Source organism: Haliaeetus albicilla, chromosome 1 (assembly GCF_947461875.1).
Source record: "Haliaeetus albicilla chromosome 1, bHalAlb1.1, whole genome shotgun sequence".
Lineage (NCBI taxonomy): Eukaryota > Metazoa > Chordata > Aves > Accipitriformes > Accipitridae > Haliaeetus > Haliaeetus albicilla.
The window spans coordinates 7,198,978-7,209,682 of NC_091483.1; the positions used below are offsets into that span (position 1 = coordinate 7,198,978).

Consider the following 10,705-nt stretch of genomic DNA (forward strand, 5'->3'; position numbering starts at 1 on the left):
AATTAATGGAAAAATTGAGCTAATTCCCCTTCAGACTGCAATTTCAAGTCTTGTATAAGTGGAGTGCAAAAGCGGGACTTTGTACGTTGAAAATAATTGCTGTAAAAGCAAAGAGAAGAGCCTTCCCTTCAATCGTTGGTTCCCTGTGAAAACTACAGGAGGGAGCAGTCCATGTGCTTTCACCGTGAACAGCGAAACGCTGTCGTCTTGTCTGCAGGTTCTGCACACAGCAAATAACTCAGCGATGATGTAGGTTATGCTTTGGTCTGGGGATAAACAAGGAAATCCAGAAAGTCTGCATTCGGACAGTACAAGGTTGCACTGTGGATGACTGCAGAAAACCAAACTTTGTAGGAAGAAATGCCCTTTTCCATTACGGGCCCGTATTCTGCAAAGGCCTGAGCACCTGCTTAACTCCATGCTGCTGGGAGCAGTTGGGCTGACATCAGCATAATATTTATTGTACATAAACTCTAGGGCATTTGTTTTTGCAGAGTGTCACTGGAGAAGGTAAGCTCCTGGCGGGCTAGAAATGAAGAAATGTTGCCGAGTGACAGACGGTAATGGTTCTGGTGGTCTTTCAGACTAACAGGGATGCCAAAGGAAAAATATGATCCTCCAGATCCTCGCAGAATTTACACCATCATGTCAGCAGAAGAGGTAGCCAACGGGAAGAAGTCACACTGGGCTGAATTAGAGATCTCGGGTGAGTTCATTTGGTGTTGTATTTTGGTTCGGTGGAGTTGTTAGTGCCCCAGAATCATACCAGATGCTTTCAGATAGGGGATCCTGTTGTGAAGACAGTTTTTCAGAGTTGGGGGAGGAGGAGTAATTGACTTACCAGATTGCCTTTGAGCTTGGCTGTCTCACATTCAGCCCAGTTGATTTAAAACACCAACTCAGATTGGACACGAGTTTTTGGATACAACATCTGCTTCCCTAGAACTGTACCTTTGTCTCTGTCCTTTTAACTGGGAGGGTTAGATAATTATTTAAAGTCTGCTCATAGAAAAGATGCACAAATGTATCTTCTGCAAGTGTCGCTGAGTGTTCCAGTGAAGTGGTAGGGTTTCCACACTGGAAATCCCATATTCTGACATCCCCCATACTTTGTATCTGATGGTTTGAGAGTGCAGACCAGACTGAAGAGGCGGTTCTTTGCTGTTCTTTTTTAGGTAGAGTGCGGAGCTTAAGTACATCACTTTGGTCGCTGACGCACTTGACTGCTCTGCACCTCAATGACAATAATCTTACTCGCATTCCACCTGATATTGCCAAGCTTCATAATCTGGTTTACCTGGATCTGTCATCCAACAAACTCAGAAGTTTACCAGCAGAACTAGGAAACATGGTGTCTCTCAGGTGAGAGAAATTATTCTAGTTAACTTTTCAGAAACCTGTGTTCTGGGATTGGGACCAGTTTTATTTTGCTTGCCATTCTTGTATTTAAAATAATTCTGAAAAATTCAAGATTGGTGCAAAGCTTCAGTTCTAATAATTATTTTGGGGTTCATTACCCTCCTTTTCTGATCTCTACAGATACATGTCTGTAAGCTATGTAGTCTTCTGCTCTGAAACATTCTTTGAGAGTAGGTGATTGCCTGCTGTTTGAATTCTCCCTGATTTAATTTTGTGTTTTGGGGTTTTTGTGGCTTTTTTTTTTCCTAATGAAAGTATTTTGGTCATGCTTTGAAATGGGAAGGTTGGCATATCTTTCCATAATACAAAAAAATTCAGGGTGAAAAGTGTAATCTTTGAAGATGAGCGGCATATAGCGCTTTAAGAATTTTCTTCTGATGTGATACTCATCAAAAGTGTTTTTGCATTTGCTGCAGGGAATTGCTTTTAAATAACAATCTGTTACGGGTTTTGCCTTATGAACTTGGACGGCTCTTCCAGCTACAAACCCTAGGTTTGAAAGGTGAGTGAGTTCTTTACAGCTAAATACTCCTAGGAGTACTCTTGAATTACTGAGGAGGTGGGCTCAAAAGCTTTGTGTATTACCTCAATATTTTCTTACAGTTTATTTGAGATATTAAGCTTGCAGCAAAAATGACCAGCCAGTTTGGAAAACAACGCTTTTCTTTTTAAATGCTATTAAACTTTCTTATGAGCCTATTTTAAATCTGTAGGTAGGTAAATAAACCCTTTAACCTACTGTATTATTGACTGAGGTGAGTCGAAGGAAGAAAATCTATGTGTGCTAGCTAATTCTATAGCATCTGTTACTGTGGTATTCTACAGTTCCAAGTTAAGCAACCTAAATGTCTTCTGGGTCAATTCGTCTGTTCTCATTACGGGGGATTTTCTTTGGTTGGAAAGCCTCAAGAAAGTCAGGCAGCTAATCACCCAGTTGTTGTTTTATGCTGTTGGCAGGCAATCCTTTATCACAAGATATTCTCAGCCTCTACCAGGATCCGGACGGAACTCGAAAGCTACTGAACTACATGCTTGACAATCTAGCAGGTGACAGCCCTACAAATCTGATTGACAGAAGTGGTGTAAAAGCATGCATTTCTGACAGTATTTGCTGCTAAAACAAGAATCTGAACCACTGAAGGGAGAGTGTTTTATAACTGCTTTTGTGTTTTTGTCAAGTGATTCCAGTCGTACACATAAACACACACAGTGGAAGAGGTTGACGTATTTTCTAAGCTTTTCCCGTATTCCCATGTTACAGCCAGTTGTTCCCACTGTTCTGTTTGAAACCCTTCAATCGCCAACAAAGTGCTAAGTCTTCCTTGCTGAAGCCATTTTGATACTTTCCACTAGAAATTATAATCCAAATGCAAGCAGAATGTCAAATTTAGATCTAGAAATACCAAAGCGATTAAGAATATCCAGTACCTGACTCAAATCCTGCTTCATGGTTCTGTAACTGAGCTTTCCGTTTGCCACTTGATGTCTGCTAAGTTAAAGCATTGCAGGAGTGATGGGTATAGGGTGAGGATCCTGGAGAAGGGGAGTGCAGGATGTCTGAACTATTGCAGGACTTAGCCTTCCTTCTTCAGCAGTGTATTCAAGGTGCAGGAGTATTTAGGTGATGCTTCTAGATTTGAAAGCAAGGGACAAAAATAGTTGTGAATCTTACAACTGACAAATTTGCTCTTGCTATAGTTAGCTATTTAAATGATTCTTGCCTCCCCTGGAGCATAAAAAGACTTGGGGATTTGGGGTTGCAAAGCACAGTATGGAACATTACTGTTCAGTCATAATTTGGACTTGGAAATTGTAACTTACAAATACAAATGCTGAATTAATCACTGTTTTAAATTTTTTTTAGTTCATCCAGAGCAGCTGCCTCCAAGGCCATGGATTACTTTAAAAGAACGAGACCAAATTCTGCCCTCAGGTAAATCTGTGGTTCTTTACCCTGTGTTCTCACTATAACGCGCTGAAAAGCTTTTCTTTGGCTTTATTTTCAGACAAGTCTTCTGTCTTACATGGATCGGACTGAAAATAGCAATTTGTGTTCATTTGTACTAAAACAATTAACATATGGCTGTGCTGTAAATATAATTTTTGTAATTTGAATGGGATGCTGGTCATTTCTTTTACATGTTAGGCTTTTTCATAACTGTTCCAGCCACTGAGGCTCAAGCAGAAGAGCTTTTTTTGAAAAAATCAGTTCTCAGAAATAGTAAGAACTGTAAAATAACTGTATACAAGTGCTGTGCCTGCGCGCAGGCTGACTAAAGGGAGACTTTGAGAAGTTGCTATCTGCAAGTAAACACGTGGAGTGCCTGGTACTGAAGTTAGTTTAATGCCCTCTATTGTTGCTTTTGGTAAAGTGCAAGAGGCAGCATGTCTTCAGGCTGTCTAAATCCAGTGGCCCTTCTTCCCCTGTGCATCCTGAATATAGCCCTCAAAAAGCATCAGTGAACTTGTATAAAGAAGAAAAATGCTAATATTGTTATTGCAGAAGATCAGATTAATAACCAGCAAGAATAATGTGGCAGTCCTCTGTACTTTTTCTTTTTAGAAGCGTGACGATGGCAAGTCTTCAAAACTTAACTCGGTCACGTGTTAAGCAGGCTAATGTTGCAGTTAAGCTCATCTGTCACCTTTTTTATATTAAAGAACAACAAACCAGAAAAAAAAAAAAGGAAGAAATGGAAAATGCCAAAAGTCCTGTAAGCCACCACAACATCAAGTTCTGCATTTCCGTTTCAAATTCCCGTACGAATCAGTATCTCAGTGGAGTTTTACGGACTTTGGTTTTATTTTTTAAATCAAACTTCCTGAGCAGAAACAGAATTCAGAAGTCATTAGAAAGCATAGCGTTAGGCAAGTGAGCTGTGCAATATTTCGTGGTTAAAACTGTAACAAGCCAATTGGTTGTTATTATAAAATTGAAACAACCGAACAGTGGAAACCTCTGACGACAAGTATAAACAAGTACAGCTGTGGGGTAGCCTCATAGTAAAACCTCAATTCTTTCCCTGCAGATATGAGCAGGCTTTTCCAGTGGCACAGTGCTAGGATGTTGCATTTACCTATCTTTTTTTCTTGGTGTAAAATCTAAGGGAGTTGAGAAGTTTGTGTGTGAAGGACGTGTGTTTCAAGTTGAATGATCAGATAAGCTGCATGCTGACTTCTTTCTCATTTTTCTGAAATGTGACCAAATAATGTATTAGGTACTTGCTAATTTATGACTTAATTTCTTCTTCTTTTCCTTGCCCTCACCCAGACCTCTCTCCCACTTAGACTTGATAGACACAGCTACAACTGTATACAACTCAGAAATGTTGTACAGATGCTAGGAAAATTGTACACATGTTTTGGAATCAGACTGCCTTAAAATGAAGCGTTCTAAATCAGCATTTCTCTCTGATACTGTGGTATCATGACATAGTAACAGCTTCTTTAGCAGTTTGGCTTTCCTTTTGCTTTAGAACTGTACAGGTCACTAAGTTGCTGTATCAAGGCAACTCATGCAATAAATGCTGGGTTTTGACTCTGTCACTGAAATAGCTGCTCCTTTCCCTCACCTTACCAAAGAGAGAGACTGTTCCTAATTGTTGTCAACCCCTAAATCTCCCCCAACCCCAAAGGAAATAAAGAATTGACTTCAAAATAGGATTTCATTGTTTTGTGACGCACATGATGCCCTCTCGTTTTGGTAGTAATGCTGATTTTTTTTCAGGAAGAGTTTAGCCTTACGTGGTAACTGCTGGCTCAGCAGGGCCTTTTTAACTCCTGCTCATGAAACGCTAGTGGAATAAGCCCACTGACTTGTGTTCAGTAGGCCCGCCAGAATAGACCATGTAAGGTTCAGTATTTTGGCTTGAATAAGTTCAGCATTTGTAATATTCAGAGGTTGATAACCTTGCCCTTTCTTTCTTTCCTTCCAGCTTCATTCACAGTTATGTGTTACAATGTGCTGTGTGATAAATATGCCACCCGGCAGCTCTATGGCTACTGCCCATCTTGGGCACTCAATTGGGAGTATAGAAAAAAGGGAATCATGGAAGAAATTGTCAACTGTGATGCAGATATCATTAGTCTTCAGGTAATTGGAAAATAACTGTATTTTTCATCAGAAACAGAAAACCTTAACTTCTACCTTTAGAATGAAACGCTCCCTTGAGAACACCATATTCGCCTGCTTGCTAACAAATTCTGGGGATTACCGGTACAAGCTGGGTGCACGGCAACTTGTTTACACATTGGCTTGTGTTTTATGAAATGAGACAAAGTAAGTGAGATAAAATTAGCTAAATTAGTAGGTGATTTGTGTTGGAAGATCTGGGTCTTTCCCCCTCAGAAAAACATCCTAAATATTCTCCCTCTGGGTGTATGGGGTTTATGGCAGGAGGGGAGAATATAGAATGCTATATCCCCAAATGCCACTGTTCCTAGTCCATTCCTGCTTGGTACAGAAGTTAAAGTCTCAAAAATATTCTCATTGGCTAACAAGGGGACTCTCATGGTCAAAGTTAAATATCAATTGTCATTGGTACATGTATCCTGATGTGTTATTAGAAGTTTATTGCCGATGTTTAGAACAGTTGAACACTTCTGCCTTTAAACTGATCTTTCATTTTTTAAGCAAGTTTTGGTAAGCAAAAATCTTGCACAAGAAGAGACTCGTTACTTTGGTCTGAAAACCTCAAGATCAACATCTGAAATCCTCTTGGAGTTCAAATGTTACTACAGAGAAAATGTATTGTTACAGAACAGCGAGAGACCCTTGTGCAAAAGAGCTCTCCAGATTAAATACTAATTGCTGCTGGATATCTGTCAACCTCTCAGAAGTTTTAACCTAGGACTGTATCTGCATTCAGATGTCAAAAACATCAGGTGTAATCTATTGCTATACAAAATACACCTGTCACTTTCCCTTTTGGGGGGATTCCAGGATATCCAGGAATGCAAATCTGTTTCCAGCAGGCCATTAATCTAGGAAGTGACATGATTTGTGCAAACAGAAGCTTTTCACTTTGGTGAGAGCTGTTGACTGCAAGCCAAGGCAGGCCCAAGTTGCTGTACAGCGATAGGAAGGGTTTACTTGACTTTGTTAGCCTAAGGCATTTGTGTTCAATTCCAGGAAGTGGAAACAGAGCAATACTTCACCCTTTTTCTGCCAGCCTTGAAAGAACGAGGATACGATGGATTCTTTTCTCCCAAGTCACGTGCCAAAATCATGTCTGAGCAGGAGAAAAAGCATGTGGATGGCTGTGCAATATTCTTCAAAACTGAAAAGTAAGGGGCAGAAGCAGCTTTTCAAAAATACATTAAAACCAGCTTGATTTAGGTCTGAAAGCTTTCATCTCTCAGGGTGCATGGTAACCAAAGTACTGTGCTGTAAAACAAAAGATAAAGTTCACTACAAAGAATGATCCTCCCTTCCTGTTTGCTGCTCTATTTGCAACACAGTCCCTCCATGCCTTTCAGACTATGAACAAAGGTATTTCCTCAGAAACATAGAAGTTGCAGGAGAGCGAGTATGAGTAAAAACTTAGGTGCTTCGTGTGCGCATTTTTTGGCAGATCTAATAAATAGCTCATCTTCTCTACACACTTTTGCCTTGCTTGATGGAAGTTTCACCCCTCTAAGATTAAAGATCTATAAAAGCTGTGCTGGCTTAATCTTCAGGTATTAAAAGATGCATTGCTGCCAAAGGATCACAGAATTTTCTCTGCTTTTATTAATCGAATTTATGTATAAATTACATAATTGAATACCTGATCCAAAAAAGTTCTGCTACACTAAAAGCATCAAACTATTGGGAAGGGAGGAGAGGTGCTGGCATTCACACTTCTCATCTGTGTAAACTGCTCACGGGTTGTACCACACCGAGTATGCCTCCAAATATTCCCTCTCAACAGTTTTCAGTCATTAAAATGGAAGTTTCGCAAAGCCTTAGCTCTCTTTCAGAGTTTTCACTGCTTACAGAAACAAAATTCAGCCTTTCAGATCATGTATAAAACCAACTCGATTGGCTTTGAATAGAGGAGGTCTGTGAAAGCAAACAACTGATGTTTTTCAAACCTTGAAACTAACAAGGGTATATAGAGAACTGGTTATTATGCTGTGGCTCTTACAGGTGAAAACAGAAGACTAATAATACTCTTTTTTAATTTTCTTGGAGCACGAAACAAAACAAAAAAACCCTTTCAATAGCCTTCAGTTTTTCCTGAAGCAAGGCATCTTTGGGCATCCTAAGGCTGGAAAGGAATCAAAAACCAATTTCATTAAACTAATGGTGGTAGCTAGTAGTTTGTAAGAAGCTGTTTTTTAATAATGCATTTGCCCAAAGTAAAAGGCAAGCCTTTTATTACCATCTCATCTTAATTTTTTGCCTAGAACACTCCTGAGGAGGTGCGATAACCCTGAGCGTTGCTCTGAATAGTCCTCTCAGAATGCTACGCTGAAACAAGTAAACACATCCTAAACCCCAGGTATCTCATATCCCCTGAGAGTATCTCACTTGCCAGACTGAGAGCTCTATCCGGACTGGGATATTTCTTAGAACTTTTTTTACTTTTATAAAGCAAGAGGACAAAAGAAACGTGCCTCACCCTGTCCTGCAGGCTCTCCCCTCGCATGTGGCAGACTGGAGTGCAGATAGAAACCATGTCTTTTCACATACCTGTACATCACACGTGTTCACACACGATTCTCTTTGTTTAATCAGATTTACACTGGTGCAGAAGCATACAGTGGAGTTCAACCAGGTGGCGATGGCTAACTCTGAAGGTTCAGAAGCTATGTTAAACAGAGTGATGACGAAGGACAACATCGGAGTTGCCGTGGTGCTAGAGGTGCACAAAGAATTATTTGGAGCAAGTGAGTACAACCATGGTTCTCTCACTGATTATTCAGTTCCACGTAAAGGCATGAGTTATTCCTAGGTAATACAGCTTTCTAGAATATTATTGCCATTGGTGGTGGTAACCAAATACTCGCAGATGAGTGAATGCTGTTCGCTGTGCTAATTTGAGAAAGGATAGCCCATTGATGGCTAAGACAGGACACAGATGACGTGATTTCCTGGTCTGGTTGCACTTGCAGCCAGATGCCCAGCATTTAGCTTTCTCCTTTCAAGCTTTTGTCCCTGCTTACTTATTCTGTTAAATTCTACTTGAAGAATTAAGCTTTTCCAAGGTCAGTGTGTTTACATGCGTATGCTCTTACAAGTAGTTGTCGGTAGTGTTCAACTTCTATTTTCAACTGTCTTTTTTTTCCCCTTGATTGAATCCTTCCATCCTCTCCCGGTGATTATATGACAGTGCTAATGTACTGATGTGCAAGAATGAAATTATCAGGTATCTTTTCATGCCACTTGATTGACTGACTGTCACATTTTCATTACGTTTGATCAGATGCAGTAGACAATTTCAACATACTTAAAATTGCCACCCTGCTCTGTCTGTGTGTCTGGTTTTTTGATTGCTTGTTGCCGGTGTACCCTTCAAAGGAGTGCAATGTCTAAATTGCAGGACTGGAAGGAGCTGCCTGTGACTTTATGCCCCACCTTTCAGAGTACTGTTTCTCAGATAAATAGTAAAACCAGCTATAGTGTTTTGCAGCAGCCAGGTTCATACTGCGTTCATATAAGCAGGTTTGATTTTTTTCCCAAGGGAACAATTGGCCGTACCATGGCAGCTAAGAGTTGGGAAACTCCCTTATGCCTTAAATATTGAATAGTGGTGCACGGTCAGGCGATGACCACTTGAACGGTAGAGAAGGAATGCAATTGTAACGGTATCAGATTATGCTGGCTATTTCTTTCCTGTATTGGAGAGATTTAGTCACGTAATATTGTGTAAAAGCTGTTGATTTAGGAAGGAGTAGTGGTTCAGGTAATGCCTTTTTTCCAGCAGTGAAAGTACATCCATCTGCTGGCGCGTCTGACTTGGAGTCCTTAGTAGCTAGACCCTGAATGTTAACAGAGGGAAATCTGCTGTATTCACACAATCAGCCTTTCGCTGATAAAAATGCATTTGTTTATCCAGGTATGAAATCGCTTCATGTGGACAAACAGCTGCTTATTGTGGCCAATGCCCACATGCACTGGGACCCTGAATACTCTGATGTGAAACTCATTCAGACTATGATGTTTGTCTCAGAACTGAAAAATATCCTTGAGAAAGCCTCAAGCAGGCCAGGTAGCCCAACAGCAGATCCTAACTCTATCCCTCTGGTGCTGTGTGCAGATCTCAACTCACTGCCTGATTCAGGTAAGACAGGTTTTGGCTTAATTTTTAATTTACCTGTTTAGAACGTTTGAATCCTCTTTTTCTCTGAGGGCAATGGGGCGGTTTGCACTTCCCTGGGTAGGTTTGGATGAAAGCTTTCTTAGTAGCAGCTGTCTTTCAAAATCTGGCTGAAGAGAATGCAAGTCCTCCGGTTGAGTAGTCTGCTTTTTGTGGTCTGCTGTACACTCCAGAAAAGTTGGTTACGCCTACAAAGATGTAGAAAAGAACAAATAGATCTTAAATAAATTGTTAAATAAATACCCACGCCTTGAGCAGCAATAATTAGGAAAGACGTGAGTTTGTGATGGAACATGAAAACTTTCTAAGGAGATGGGTTTGCTTTGGTAATTATGACATCCGATACTGTAGTATCAGGTATACGTACGAAAGCTGTCCCTCTAGCACTCCATCACATGCGTACTACAGTACATGTACTATGGGTTTACTGTAATCCTCAAAGGAGAGCCTCAGTTCCCTGGCTCTGTGTCAGAAAGGTGTGTATGGCTCAGACGTGGACAAGACAGCTGCTGTGTAGATTTCCCCTTTGGTGGAAAGCTCTTTTTTAATCTCATGGTGTGTCTTAGTGGTGTTTTGGGTTTTGACTCCGAGGCCAACATTCCCTGAATGTCATAATTTAAAGCAACTCCCTGAATCCTTTCCTTTGCAAACAGGTGTAGTGGAATACTTAAGCAATGGCATAGTAGCTGACAACCACAAGGACTTCAAGGAGTTGCGTTATAACGAGTGTCTCATGAACTTCAGTGGCAATGGGAAAAACGGGGCTTCTGAAGGAAGAATTACGCATGGCTTCCAACTCAAGAGCGCCTACGAAAACAACTTGATGCCTTACACCAATTACACTTTTGATTTCAAAGTAAGCAGCGATTTTTCTGAAATGGCAGACATTGACCTGGTCTCCCCAGGATGCTGTCTTAATTCTCTGACCATTGGCTGTCTTTCCCTCTGTTCCTGTAAGTGCTTCATCACTGGTTCCTACACTC

At 40.6% G+C, this 10,705-nt stretch overlaps 1 protein-coding gene across 3 annotated transcripts in view; it reads left to right on the top strand.

The window, feature by feature from the left end:
* CNOT6L (CCR4-NOT transcription complex subunit 6 like) overlaps positions 1-10,705 on the top strand; it is a 38,175-nt gene that overhangs the window by 20,107 nt on the left and 7,363 nt on the right. For 2 of the 3 annotated variants that reach the window (XM_069774258.1, XM_009922586.2), the window contains exons 2-11: positions 585-706; positions 1,176-1,362; positions 1,836-1,921; positions 2,377-2,466; positions 3,284-3,352; positions 5,355-5,512; positions 6,551-6,705; positions 8,141-8,292; positions 9,462-9,686; positions 10,376-10,578. In XM_069774258.1, coding sequence (XP_069630359.1) covers positions 595-706; positions 1,176-1,362; positions 1,836-1,921; positions 2,377-2,466; positions 3,284-3,352; positions 5,355-5,512; positions 6,551-6,705; positions 8,141-8,292; positions 9,462-9,686; positions 10,376-10,578 — 1,437 coding nt within the window. In that variant the 5' untranslated portion in view covers positions 585-594. Of the gene's footprint in view, positions 1-494; positions 511-584; positions 707-1,175; positions 1,363-1,835; positions 1,922-2,376; positions 2,467-3,283; positions 3,353-5,354; positions 5,513-6,550; positions 6,706-8,140; positions 8,293-9,461; positions 9,687-10,375; positions 10,579-10,705 lie in introns of those variants that run through there. The other variant, XM_069774182.1, reaches the window with a different exon arrangement.